Source organism: Pangasianodon hypophthalmus, chromosome 9 (genome assembly GCF_027358585.1).
Source record: "Pangasianodon hypophthalmus isolate fPanHyp1 chromosome 9, fPanHyp1.pri, whole genome shotgun sequence".
Taxonomy (NCBI): domain Eukaryota; kingdom Metazoa; phylum Chordata; class Actinopteri; order Siluriformes; family Pangasiidae; genus Pangasianodon; species Pangasianodon hypophthalmus.
In genome coordinates this window covers 19,138,702-19,153,069 of record NC_069718.1, presented here as the reverse complement: position 1 = coordinate 19,153,069, position 14,368 = coordinate 19,138,702, and the positions used below count along the sequence as shown (strand labels likewise).

The 14,368-nt window shown below is 38.8% G+C and overlaps 2 protein-coding genes and 1 non-coding gene across 7 annotated transcripts in view; 2 read left to right on the top strand and 1 right to left on the bottom strand.

Annotated features, from left to right (window-relative positions):
• Positions 1 to 87: 87 nt before the first annotated feature.
• LOC113529962 (trichohyalin) lies at positions 88 to 12,830 on the bottom strand. Of its 5 annotated transcripts, none has more exons than XM_026919594.3 (24): positions 11,381 to 12,830; positions 10,842 to 11,190; positions 10,310 to 10,371; positions 9,875 to 10,154; positions 9,237 to 9,334; positions 8,989 to 9,127; positions 8,664 to 8,789; positions 8,451 to 8,576; positions 8,247 to 8,351; positions 7,905 to 8,093; positions 6,745 to 6,974; positions 6,392 to 6,659; positions 6,130 to 6,206; positions 5,131 to 5,194; positions 4,890 to 4,997; positions 4,656 to 4,787; positions 4,246 to 4,319; positions 3,576 to 3,660; positions 3,382 to 3,463; positions 3,205 to 3,287; positions 2,987 to 3,088; positions 2,649 to 2,762; positions 2,335 to 2,444; positions 88 to 1,556 (listed from the first exon to the last, which is right to left on the bottom strand). In XM_026919594.3, the coding sequence occupies exons 2-24, from the start codon at positions 11,001 to 11,003 to the stop codon at positions 1,502 to 1,504; spliced, it is 2,871 nt and encodes a 956-aa protein (XP_026775395.3). In that variant the 5' UTR covers positions 11,004 to 11,190; positions 11,381 to 12,830; the 3' UTR covers positions 88 to 1,501. The 5 variants fall into 5 exon arrangements, with proteins under 5 accessions (XP_026775395.3, XP_026775397.3, XP_026775396.3 ...); XM_026919596.3 differs by having other exon boundaries at positions 9,237 to 9,331; XM_026919595.3 differs by having other exon boundaries at positions 10,842 to 11,016.
• A 99-nt stretch (positions 12,831 to 12,929) lies between these two features.
• etfbkmt (electron transfer flavoprotein subunit beta lysine methyltransferase) overlaps positions 12,930 to 14,368 on the top strand; it is a 4,239-nt gene continuing 2,800 nt past the window's right edge. The window contains exons 1-2 of the mRNA XM_026920049.3: positions 12,930 to 13,384; positions 14,156 to 14,286. Of these exons, the coding sequence (XP_026775850.2) occupies positions 13,095 to 13,384; positions 14,156 to 14,286 (421 nt within the window). The 5' untranslated portion in view covers positions 12,930 to 13,094. The remainder of the gene's footprint in view (positions 13,385 to 14,155; positions 14,287 to 14,368) is intronic.
• LOC113530223 (U1 spliceosomal RNA) lies at positions 13,503 to 13,666 on the top strand. Its single transcript, XR_003403119.2, has one exon. It is a non-coding gene; the product is annotated as a U1 spliceosomal RNA (small nuclear RNA).

Here is a 14,368-nt window from a genome sequence, read left to right as displayed (position 1 = left end):
AATGTCTCATTAAAATACTTGAAGCAAATGGAAAAAGAATTCATTTAATTTATTAGAACCATATTAGCTTTTATTCTGTTAAGATGCTATACAACCATGGTTCCCAAAGTGGAGTCCAGGGGTCTGAGAAGCATAGGATTGTTTTATTTGGTGGTGGAAATTACCACCCACCATTATAATAGTTAGTATATCTATTATTGATGACAGATGGGCACACTGAATTAAGCTCATATACAGTATAAAACATTGTGCTCAGCTGCCTCACTCCCACTTTGATGACATGAGGGGTTGGAATAAAAGGGACAGCTGCTGCTCTGTTGTGAACGATGCCTGCGTTATGACAGGGATTATGATGATAAAGGAGATGTTCATGAGAAGTTGGGCCTAGCATGGAGCACTCATTTTGTGATTAACATAGCATTCTATCTTTGATACTAATTTGATACTACCTTTGTTAATTTCTTCATAGTCTAATCTAAAAGACATTTCTTTGGAGATATTTCATGTACTTATCTCATTTCATGTACAGAACACTGAAGAATGGTGTGAAAGCTCACATCAAATGTCATTAGTATATCGTCAACACCAAGGTTTAGTGATCAAGATACTGGAACTTATACCAGTTATACCAGTTTTATTAGATAATAATTACAAACTATTCACACCTCACATGAGTATAAGCACAAAGATACACCAGGATATTGCTTTGAAGCTAACCCAGTTATGTTAACTCAGATAATTTCAAGCAATTTTTATTGTTTGGTGCAACAAGAATTTCGAAGGCAAGCGTCTGAAATCAGTGCTGAGACAGCTCAGAAGCTTGACTGATAGTAAGATTATAATTTTTTTTTATCTAACCTTGAAATATCACAAACTTTTGCACATTAACTTCTGCAAAATTTCAAATGTCAAATGTGCTTTGTTTAGCAGCATATGCCTCTAATTTGATATAGCATATTGTATTGAACATAGGTCTAATGGTTAGGTGTTAGATGAGGCCAGGGTTAAGACTGTCTTATATTCTAATCTAGCCATATTTTCTAGGGTTCTAGATCTGCCTTAACAACATAATGTCTGAAATTAATTTATGTTTCAGTAATTGTCTCATTTAAGGTATTTAATCTGTATCCCATAAATACTACAGCTGAACCAGACACTGATTTTTGTTTGTATCAGATTTTCATTACAATAATTTGAATATTTAGTAAACCTTCTGCTTCTCTGAGAAAAGAATTTGCAGGAGGGTTTCTCAAAAAATCATTTCACTATACAATAATGTACCTGAAATCTTTCAACATGTAATGAAGTTATTCAATCAAGTACAAGTCAGTGCCTTCCTCCACAACCTGAGTATACTCCTCATCCTCTTCCAGCTCTGAGTCACACACCTCAACCTTCCAGGCTAGGAATATTCCATCCACACAAAACAGGGGTGGTCTCATTTTCAGGGCCTCCTCTTATTTGTGAATTAAACAGCACACAGGTTTGTGCTATCTCCATGCTAGACTTTGCTGGAACTCTTAAATCCTGGATCTGCTGTGGACACTTTAGTTTTACTGTAAAGCAGAACAAAATATTGTGACAAAATTCACACTGTATAAAATGTAACTAGGATATATACTATTTTCACTGAATGGACATTAGACATAAATACCTTTTTAGCTATGTGAAATAGACAAGCACACAAACACAGACGTATACACAAAACTCCAGCTCTGTAATGCTGTTATTGAATAGCCACTTGGAATGAAGATGAATTCTAATTATGATTGGGCTCTACACATTATCTTGATCTCGCCGAGGAGGGATATAGCTCTTGTTTTCCTGAAGCTATCTCCCTCACTAAGGACATTGATGGCACAGAAAATGTTCCCAGTTGGTTGCCTGAAATGCTATCAATTTATAATTCTAGGATATGGGCTAAATAGTGTATAGTGTATAATAGTGAATGTTGGCTGCTCATGGCACACATGAATTTTTTTACACCTCTGTTCACCCAAATCAGACTAGCATAATAAATCTTAAATATAGTGCTCTTCTGTTTAAATATTAACTTTAAATTATTAAATATTAGAATATTATACTGTTTGCTACATTGTATTGAAAAAGTATTGAACTTGTGATAGTTTGTGCAACACTACACATGTACTTAAGCATCATTTATTATTTGTTGCTTTGTGCCTGTATACAAATATTTGTTTGTCCAAAATCCTTTTAAAAAAATGCCCAATGTTGATTCTGAGAAATTTATTCTGTCATTCAGTAGTTTTTCTGGTTCTCACAAAAGATTTAAAAATCATCCTCAGCAGCTTTGTCACTGTCACTACTACTCACTTAGGAGCGAACTGTTCTGCAGTGTGTTCTCCTGTCTTCTCATGAACACCTGAATCAAGTCCACATTTCTGTTGTCTCTTCACCTCACTTCTTACCATGTCCATGGCATTCTCATTAGGAAAGAGTTTTGTACAACAGTTAAAATGTTATTTCATTGTTTCATTATTTCATTTCAGTCAAAACTGACAAGCAGTGTAATCGAAACTGTGTGCTCATGATTAACAATCGTTGGTGTGATATAACTGGACTGAAAAAACTGAAGAAAGCTTTGACTGAGTTAGTTGCATATAGAAATTAAATGCCTAAGTGCCTACCTTTATAACTTTAGGTGACTTTGAGCCACAGTCCAGTACTGACCCAGCTTTTCTCTGGATCATGGGAGATGCCATATCACCCATCTGCTCCTTCCCCTTAAACAGACTTTTCAGCTGGTGTAGAAATGGGCATATAGACGAAATTATAAAATGCTAAGTATCATGTTTAATTTGAGTGTACTATGTACATCAAATGAACCTTACAGGAATCATTATAGGGTTCACCTATTTAAGGTAGTTATTGTGAAAGTCTACATTCAAGTCATTATTTTATTTCAGACATCATGTTGTGAAGTGCAAAGCGAAAACCTCGAACATTGTTTACACTGTCTACCCACCTGCTCAGTGATTAGCCTCCTCTGTTGGTCAGGATCTATGATATCCGCCCTTACTGCTGTCTCTTTTCTCTTCATTAATGGTGATCGCCTCTCTCCTTTTCCCTAAGTAAAGAAGAGTACTAGTCAGCATAGATAAAAGCTATATACGGGTTAAAGACAGTGATAGAAGTGAACATTTGGTGTTTGGATTGTTTGGATGTTGTCTATGATGCCAGTACCTGTTGGGGAGGTTTGACACTATGCACTTTCTGCAGATCCTGCTCTTTTTCCTGCTTTAGTTGCTCAGTTGTCCTACTGCACTCTGTTACCACAATGCAAATCATGATGTCAGTTTGCATGTAAAGTCTGGCCTGGTTTTGTTTTATGTCTAATGAGAACACAACCAGAGCAGATACCTTCCATGGTGGAGTCTATGGGCTGATAATCATGTTGAGTGCCCAGCTTCTGGATGGTCTTAAGATCTTTTAGTCCAGCAAGCTGCATGATGAGGGATACAAGAAGATAAAGATTATCTAAGTCCAGTCATGGTTTATTATTCAAATGGTCAGCATTTTTAATTAGAAATAGTACCCAATCATAGGTTGTGTACCTCATTTTCAAGACCAGTTATCTTGATTTGGGCCTGAGTTTTCTCTGTGTCTCCCTGTCTCATCAAATCCTTTAGGAAAAGATCTCTAAAGAGGTATACCAACAATACATTCAGTGTAATAATAGGAGTGTGATACAGCAGGGTTGTTCTGTGATCTCCTCTCAGTCTCAAGTCCATTTTATGATCTTAACCATGTGAAGACAAAGATATCAAAGATGACACCTTAAATTAGAAAACATGTATTACTTTTTGTATGACATTCCTTTTTTAAAAAGGGAAATCAGCTTTGGTCTAGCTCTAGCTCTACCTGCTGCTGCTTCTTCACTGTACCTTAGTGCTACAATGTCAGCATCTTTGGTTATAATACAGTTTGGAACATTAACCATAAAGAATTTTTCAGTGGAACCAAGAAACAGGAAACTTGATTGGGAATCTTCATCCTATACTATTGAGTCTTAGTCTCATCTTGGCCTTGCCTGGTAAAATTGGTGGTTTTTACTTGGTCACAGTTGCTATGGGATGTTGTCTTGTCTTGGTCTCAACTGAGAAGATCTTGACTACATTGTTTGTATATAAACAAAATATTTTAATGCATTATATGACAGAAGGAATGACAAAATATTTGCACACTGTATAACTGGTTTCTGGTGACAGTTATATGTATATCCACCTTTGTTTCAATTCCTGATCTCTCTTAGCCAGTTGCTGCTCCAGTCTCTGTACCTCGCTGTTCTGCTGAGTCACCTATAATCCCACAGAGGATGGTAAGCCATAAAAAATTATGTTCACCTTCATTACAACTTTCTTTTTTTCTCACCTGAAACTTATTCACCATTCCCTTTGTACATTTACATTTACCTCATTTGGTTGACGCTTTTATCCACAGTGACTTACAATTGAGACAAGATACAACTGAGCAGTTGAGGGTTAAGGGCCTTGCTCAAGGGTGCAACAGTTGCAGCTTGGTGGTGCTGGAATTTCAAGTCACGGCCTTCCGATCAGTAGCCCAATGCATTAACCATGAAGCTACCACTGCCCGTCCGTCATTGCCCAGCATTACAACACCTAGATCATTTTCACCTGGCCACGAGCAGACTGCAGCTCGTGCTGCTGCTCCTCCAGCTCAGTGTCACGGCTCTTCAGCATGTCCCACACCTTCTGCAGCTCAGCCTTCAGCTGCACCAGCTCTCCATCCATTTCCTCCAGAGACACCTACAGCCACCATAACAGTGATACTCTTACACCATGCATATATTACTGGCAACTAGTGGCATCAGTTGGCCTGGTCTCTGACAGAAAAAGACAAGGACATACAGGGTTTCCCATGAGTCTCTGCTGCAGAGTCTGGCTTCTGTTCCTCTCTAGTTCCAGCTGTTGTTTGCAGGCATCAAGCTCCACCCGTTCCAAAGCACCAGCTTCTTTCTGCAAGTGTAAGAATCTCACTATCATTTTTACACACTTGCCTATAAGTATGCATATGAGAAAGCACTGAGCAGTTATTACTAGCTTCATAGTGGAATAGTTGTTGCACATGATAACGTGCAGTTAGATATACCTTAATTCTGGCCAGCTCTTTTTCATGGTGTGTCTTCTCTTCTAGCAATCTCTGGATCATATTCCTTATAAGCGAACATATTTAGTGTCAGTAAACCTTCATGTGTTCACACTAACCATATTATAATGAAAACTGCACAAAATAATTTTTAACCCAACAAAAATGTAACAGGGTGCCCTGAGATGGAGTAGTGTCCCATCCAGGGTGTATTCCTGCCTTCCATTCACCACCACCCTGACCAGAATGAAGTGGTTATTGAAAATGAATGAGTGAATGAATGTGACATGTGAAGCTAAATGCTTTTTTTCAGACATACTCTCATACTAACCAGCAGCCCATACACATACAGTGCCTTGCATACATATTCACCCCCTTAACCTTTTCATCTTTTGTAATACTACCAATTGAATATTTATGCAAGACACTGTAGGTGTATGTGTATTGGCTGCTGGTTAGTATGAGAGCATTTAGCTTGACAACCTTTTGTAGTGTTTGCTTCTCTGACTAATGCTTCCTTACCTGGTCACTGACTTTTGGTGGCCGACTTCTCAAGGCAGAGTCATGGCTGTGCCATATTCTCTACATTTTTAATAATGGATTTAATGCTCCACAAGATGTTTAAAGTTTTTTTTAAAATAACTAACCGATTGTATCAACTGCATCACACTGATTGATACTTATCCAGAACTTTCAGACTTGTTTTGATAGCTCCATGGTCTTCATGATGTTGTTTGTTTAGGTATGTAAATGAATATGTACAGATTCTCATTATAGACCTTGCTAATAAATTCTGAAATTATGATAAAAAATAGAAATGGTAGGCCTGCTTGATGTTTGTGCCCCATTTTTTTGGATTAAAATATATTTTCATGGGAGCTTACCAGTGTGAGTATTCTACATTGTTTTTCATCATGTGAACAGCATGTGTAACTTTAAAGGCATTTTATATGTTCTCTTTTGTTTATGTAAAAACGCCAAATGCTGCATGCACACACTTACTGCCTGTCCGCCTCAAGTGTCTCCAGCTTTTCTGCTGCCTCTTCCCTCAGCTGAGGACAAACGTGAAAAAGAATGATCTATAAAAACAAGGAATTGAATTTTGATAGTGAAGCTTGTGAAACTGTATATTCTCTATTAAGCAGATTACTGTCTGGGAAACTTTTAAAATTTTGGGGGACATGTGAGAAAATGTAGGCTGTAGGCTTAGCTCTTTCTGATCTCAAGTAAAAATATAAATAATTCAAGGTGGTGCAGTCCCTACTGCATCAGTCTCTTGCTGTTGCTTCTTGGTCTCTTCTAGTTGGGCCTGAGTAGACTGCAGTGTCATCGCAGCATCCAGCCATCGCTCATTCCAGTGAGCTGCCACTCTCTTCAGCTCCTCCTTCTCTTGCTCCATCTTCTCCTTCATGAGTTGCAGCTTTTGTTCCTTAAGCCCATACTCTGCCTCAACATTCTGTACTTTCTTTTCCAGGCTCTGGCAATGTGCCTCAAGTTCTTTCTTCTCATACTCCAACATTTCCTGTAATTCTCTACAAACATGATATGGGTAGAGAATCCCAGTGTCAAAAGCTACTATCAAGTCAGCTATAACTTTTCAGTCAGATCAAAACTCACCTGAGCTGGCAACATGTCTCCTTCAGATCTCTTAGCTCTTTCTGATCTCCCTGGTCAAAAACATCCATCAGCTCCTCCTTCTCTCCAATCAGCTGCAAACGCTCAGTCTCCAGTGCAGCTATCTGATTGGTTTGGATCAGCTTCTCTGCTTCCAGTTCATGTAGCTGCTGTAGTGTCTCCTGAAGCCTGTCTTTGGCTATGGCCAGGTCTGCTGACAGTTTCTCATTCACCTGGACAAAAGACAGATTAAGATGCAGAGCTTAAAAAATATTTCCGGGTACAAAAAGTCTAACATAAAGTAAAATACATCTTACTAAAAATGAAAAGACATTAAAAAATTATTAACGAAGTAGGGAATTCTCTTATATGTTGTTGTATTCTACATAATTTCAATGACGCTTCATCTTTTTCATCAAAAGTTAAAAAGGTTTCGTTTCAGTTATCTATCTCATATCTAATGAAATTCTGATGACAAACCCAGAGATTGGTCATTTACAGTTACATAAATTTGTGGTGTATTCCCACTGAGTTTTTAACATTACATAAACTGAATTGTATTATAGTATATACTATTATGATACTATAATATAACACAATGTTATACCAGTATTATACACTGTCAATGAAATGAGCAGGGTTTTTTTTTCTGAATTACATTTATAGGAAATGGATATGTGAATACACCAGTTTGTATTTTTCTGTTTCTGTATTTTGTCTTCATGTAATTTTCTGTTATGCTTTTAACTATGCCTGTGTGCTAGTTATTTTCCTTCCACTGTGTCTACCTAATGGCAAACTAAAGTGAGACAGAAAAAAACAAGACGTACCAGGAAGGAAGGTAGGAAAATTGATTTTGGAATGAACCCTTATAATAAGTTGTATTATAATCATAAGTTTAGAGCCTCTTTATTGACGTATTAACAACTAAAGATTTGACACTTACCTGCTGACTATTTGTGCTTTCAGCTAAATTAGGAAGGCTAATTTTCCCCCATTCTTTCCTCCAGGGCTTTTGAAACAAAATCTAAAATACCTATGTTTGGAATTTCTGAAATCAATCTCACATTTTACTAGCACAAATTTTAATTGCACTGCTCCACAGTGTGGTACAGCCTGACACTCTTGCAGCAGTGAGAGAATATTGTGTGTGAAATCCTGACCTCTTTGGCTGAGTGCAGTTCCTCTTTCATTAATAAGGTACTCTGCTGTTGTTGGCTGGCCTGGCTCTTGGCCTGAGTCAGCTCGGAGTGGAGATCACACACTTGCTGAGTAAAGCCCTCTCTGCCCAGCTGGGATCTTTGCAGCTCTAGTTCCAAACTTTGCACTCTTTGGTGCAGTTCAGCTTTCTCCTATATAGATAAAAATAACAGGAAGGGAACACCTTTATTTTGCCTGTAGTATTCTGTATATTGATAGATGATGTCCTGGATCTTAGCAAGTAGTAATGAATCATGCAGTATAGTCAAGCAGTAACATAATGTGCCTGAAAAGTCTAGAAGCACCTGCACCAGGCGATCTTTTTCAGCTAAAGCACTGGATAGCTTTGACTTCAGGTCCTCTATGTTGTCTTCCAATCGCAATGTTTTTGTGGTGAGCAGTTCATTCTCCTGTGGAGGATTTTGGATCACAGAGAGAAGCATGTGTGAAATCGTGCATAATTCATGGTAATTTGATGGCCCAGTTTTATTACTTTTTAAATCTCTCACCAGTTCCAGTTGGCCAAGGCGACTGCGGGTCTCGCTGAGCTGGTCCTGCAACTCACTCTGGGCCGCCAAGGACATGCTAAACCTCTGCTTCAGCTCTTCCATCTGTCTCAATACCTTCTGCCGATCCTAAAATGCAACCCAAAGATGAGGGAAAAAACAGCTGTCTGTTTAGCTGTATTTTAAGTTTACACTTAAACCATAAAAGTGACTGACTTCTTTATAGGATCGGAGTTGTGTTAATGCATGGTCCTTTTCAGCCTCTAGGGTCGCGGCTCTCTCTTCTGCCTCCCCAAGGGCTTCTTCGAGCTTCTTCATTTCCCTCTCAGCCTTTTTCTGTCCCTGGTAACACCAGCATTTCACACAATTCAAATTAGGGAAAACATTAAATGTGTTTATAGTTTATGTCAAATCAGCAGTTATTAATTATTAGTTATTAATCAAATATCAATGGATATCAAAACACTTTCAGATATACATCAACTGTAGGCTGATCTGTTATTCTATTTTTGGTCATTTCAATGGCACATGCAGTGTCTACCTCTCTGACAAATTCATCTTTTGTTACAGGCATGGTCCTGCCGAGGTGTGGCTTTGAATGTGACGCTGATATTTGAGCAGTGCTCCTGCTTTCAAGGCTAGATTTCATCTTCAAAATGTCCATCTCCAGCTGTAGCACCCTACACACACACACACACAAATGAATAAAACTCAGATGTGGCTACCACAGTAGATAACTTGTTTAATGCCTATGATGAGTCACAGTTGTATTATGATCCACATATTCACTTGTCTTGCAGGTCTGCGCTGCGACAGCTCTCCTCAAAGTGACTTAGCTCAGCTGCTTCTTTCTGCTCCTCAACAACACTCAGTGCCTTTGCCAGCTGCTGTGGGGGAAAAGCCATACACAAATAAGTGGCCATAGAATTGAAAGAAACACACACTCATCCAACCTGTAGGAAATTAATACTTTCTTTATACTGCATTAAAAAATACAACTTATATCTAAGCTTTGACAAACTCTACCCACATAAACATTAACAACTTAAGGGTCAAAGCTGAAAGACACTTGTACTAACATACAGCGTAACAGCAGGATTTACCATTAAAACAATGTACTTTTGACCCAATTACATAAAGGAATAAAATTCATAAAATGTAATAGGTAAAACAAGCTTGAATGGACTTTTTATAAGAACCATCTAAATATCAACAGACAACAAGGTAGATTTTGTAACTATAACAGCATTTGTTAAATCTCTGTAAAATGTATTCTTGCCATTATTCTTAAATTAAAAAATACTGTTGTATGGGAAACATCAAAATGTCTACTATAAAACATAAAAGTAATTCATAGTACTTTTTTCTGGTTTGAATGTCTTCAATCCTATTAATTAAATTTTATTTTAGTCTGAGAAAAGCCCAACCTTATGCTTGAGCTCCAGACACTGGGTATTGCTCTGGCTGTGCTGAAGCTGGGTCTCCTTGGTTTTCAGCAGGTCTGTTTGTGTGTCCAGACGGCTGTGGACCTCCCGGAGCCTCTGGATGAGTTCTGTCCTCCTCATGCTGCCCTCTTCCAGCGCACTTCGCAGCCCAAACTCAGAATGGGATCTGGGGGCCCCGTCTGGCGCAAGACGTGAGGCAGACTTCCATCTTTGCCTGGCAGGTGATTCACTGTGTTTCATCCTACACTGACCGCCAATGGAGCTAAGACACACAGGATGATTTATAATACAACATGGGTAAGTGAAATGGTCTTATAGCAAACAGTAAGAAAAATATAAGATAAATAACCAATTTTGATTTATAGTGCTGTGGTGAAAATGATCAAATGGCCTGAAAACACAGAATAATTTGCTGACCTGGTGCTGATTTTGGAGCTGTGATCTAATCGAGACACACCCACACAACTCAAAGCTGAGGACTGAAAACAATAGGACTTAGTTAGAAACTACCAAGACAACAATAAGTGAGTGCAAACAAAATGCAGAGCTATTTTATTGATTTATTTTAAAACTTAGGACTTCAGAACTTCAGATTCTATATGTTTTTTTTGCCAAAATGTTAATGTTACAAAATTATAAGTTTGCCAAAATGTTAGTTACAAAGTTAATAATACAAATATGTTATTTTATATGCTACTAAATATATGTGAGAAGGTTTACACCAAAATATTGTTTAAATGGGTCTCAATATCTTAAAAATTATAAGACATAATATAATGTCTCATAATCTTAAAAACACAGAAGTGTCAGACATAACCTTATAATTCCAAAAAAGTCTTAAAGTTTGTTAGACATGATTATGCAAATTACTGACTAATTGTCGGAATACTTTATAAAACAAACTGTCCAGTTGTTGATCTAGAGGTCTGGGTGTCCATTCAGCACTTACCCGAGATTTAAAGAGGGACTTTTCCCACAAGTCAAACTCAGACAGCAAGATGGGGTTTGAAGATCTGAAAGAGTTCCTGAGTTCCTGAGAACTCAAACCACAGTCCCATTCCGAGTCATTTCTATCTGACCTGAACCTGTCTTCACTGATCCAGCTGGCCATATTCACAAATGACCTGTATGAAGGGCAAGACGTACTGTTCTGGGTAGAATGTTTACATCCAGCTATTTGAAGAGAGCTAGCTGTTGTTGTCACTGCCGGTGGAAATTGTGTTGCTTGTTTTTTTCCAGAACATCTCTGCCCTACCCCGTGCCAGTAATATTTCACACAGCCTGGAGAGTTCTTACACCTGCCATGCACAGTAACAACGCAACTATAACACAATACTTTGTTTGTTTGTAATTATGCTGCAAGCTGAGCAGCTGTGAAGTATTAAAAGATACAACCTAATAATAATAATAATAATAATAATAATAATAATGGCATTTTCACATCTCCTAAAAAAGATGAACAATCCTGTACAAAAGGTTAATGTTTACCGGTGTAATCCTCCATGCAGTTGCTTTCCTGGTCTTCTCTTTTCTTCCTCTCTGTCAATCAGCGCTTATGTCTCTGCGCACTGTTTATTCTTCAAGCAGCCTGTTGAAACTGTGGCCTTGATAGCAGGTCTCCATGGTGATGGTCACATACAGATCACTGTGTGTGTGTGTGTGTGTGTGTGTGTGTGTCCAGCCTCCCTCCTCTATGAATGATCAGCTCACCAGTTTGGCAGGCCACATAAGTGCCAGCTCTGTGTCACCAATCCCTAAACACACTCATGTGGGTTTGAAATTTAGTCACTTTAGTCAGGCAATTTATATTCTAAAATGGTTAAGTTCCAAAAAAAAAAATCATATGACATTGTTTGTTTTTTCCTTAGTGTAGGAAAGTGATAACCAGAATTTTAAAAATCTCTTTGATAGGCTGAGTGTGATTACACTCAGAACCAAAAGGCAAGTAAAGGAAAGGTTATGCTCAACAATTTCCACAGTGTACATTTAGTTCAGTTTAACACAGTTCTTAACAAAGTTCTATTTTTGCAGTGTGTTCCTTCTTCATGGTTCTCAAGGAATGAATGATAGGAGAGTTTGAGTAAAGCAGCTGATGCACAGATAATATTGTAAAACTAACTTATCCAACATGACTGGTATACATCAAACAGATTATGCACACATGCCAAAAGCAGCACATATGTCCCAGGCTGGCTTAGTGGTTAGCACTGTTGCCTTGCACCTCCGGGGTTGGGGGTTTGAATCCCACCCCTGTCCTGTGTGTGTGTGTGTGTGTGTGTGTGTGTGTGTGTGTGTGTGTGTGTGTGTGGTGTTTGAATTTGCCTTCCATACTTAGCGGGTTTCTTCCCCCACTCCAAAGATATGTGCTATAAGCTGACTGACATCTCTAAATTGTCTGTAGTGTGTGATTGTGCCCTGTGATGGGTTGGCACCCTGTCCAGGGTGTGCCTTGTGTCTTCTGGGATAGGCTCCCAGTGTAGGATAAGTGGTATAGAAAATGGATGGCTGTTCCAGGCTTTGGGGGCCTTCCTGTTAGTGGAGGTAGACAAACTATTAAAGTAACACTCCAAGTCCTTTTTAAAAGAACCAAACCACAGTTTAAATTTTACTACGCTGCATTTGTGAATGTAATGCTTGGCTAATAAAATGTTTAAATTACATACCACATATTCATTTTTAGCTCACCACAATGAGTAGTAAATCCAAGTAAAACATAAAGTTTAAAGTAAAAACTAAAGTTTAAAGTCACAGTAAATGAATTCCACAATAAAAAAGAAATGTTCTGCCATATAGTGTGCGGGTGTAATCACAGTTACAGAATAAATGAAGAAAAGTCTCAGTGTGACTCTCAGAAATCTGATATCATCAGTGTCCAGTATGAAACCTGTCAGCTCACTCTTGCTCGTGCGAGATTGCTTAATTGTAGCGCATGCGCTGTGGAGCTCGGACAGGGCTCGAGGGTTGTGTAGCCACACTTATCGTCTGTTTCAACAATCCAACTCATCAATCAATCCAACTTCAACCATGCAATTCCACCAGGTCAGTAGGTGGCGGTACAACACAATAAATTGGTGCGCCAATTGCCATATAAAAGAAGAAGAAGAAGCTGGTTATATGTGCGCATGCGCGCATAACATGCGCGTTTGCTAGCTTATTGTATGAAATGCCTTTGAGCTAGCGACTCACTGAGCTGTTTATCGATATGAACCGAGGACTGTTTATTTATTTACGTGGCAAAGACACGTTGAGAAAAACCCTTCAGACTGTTCGACAAAGAAGCATTCGCCATTATATGAAATGTAAAACAGAAACTGAAATAAAGCGGTTTATTGTAGAAAACACTGAGATAGTCAAAGGTCAAAGTTTAACACCCGAGATCTCTTTAAGACTCTTTACAGTGAAATGTCGCTTCTGGACGGAGAGAGCAGAGTTGTGGCCACTTCCTGATCCCTTCTGGGCTATATACTGGCCTGGGGGACAGGCACTGACCAGGTAATTGTGCCAGGCTGTTTAAAGACTAGATTAACATTAATAATACTGTATGTAATAATATGTAATATGTAATAATACTAATGTATTAATACATTAATGTATTAATAATACATTAATGATACTTACCTGGCAGGGAAGATACCATGATCAAGAAGCTGGTTCACCCAGGGCGAGGCTCAGCCATTGCACTCCGGTTGTGCTGACCCCTGCGAATTCCCCAAATGTGAGAATCTCGACTGCATAATTTCTGGTAGTGGGGGACTGCGTTCGCGCTCTCCCCTGATTTTTTTGGGGGGGGCAGTCGTGGCCTAATGGATAGAGAGTCGGATTTGCAACCCGAAGGTGAACCTGAAGGTTGTGGGTTCGAGTCTCAGGTCCGGCAGGGATTGTAGGGGGAAGTGAATGACCAGCGCTCTCTCCCACCCTCAATACCACGACTGAGGTGAGACCCTTGAGCAAGGCACCGAACCCCCAACTGCTCCCCGGGCACCGCAGCAGAAAAGGCTGCCCACTGCTCCGGGTGTGTGTTCACGGTGTGTGCATGCACTTGGATGGGTTAAATGCAGAGCACAAATTCTGAGTATGGGTCACCATACTTGGCCACAAGTCACTTCACTTAACATATAATATAGAAACATTGTCTTACTTCTCAAATGTTGTTACAGCTTATGTTGCAGTGCTCTGATATACTGCATTGTGACAGTAAGCATTCAGAACCTTGATTTAAAAATATTTCATTTCAAGCATTTTATTGATTTTTTTTTTTTTTAGGTATCTTCTAAACAATCCAGAGCTGTCAGTAGGTAGAAGAGTGCTGGATCTCGGATGTGGCTGTGGTGCATCTGCTATTGCTGCTAAACTCAGTGGGGCTGCTCATGTTGTGGCCAATGACATTGATCCAAGTAAGACATTAATGTTGGGAATTTTAAAAAAAAACAAGGAAATATATAATTCTGTCTAAATCTTAGGTTCCATAATCAGAAG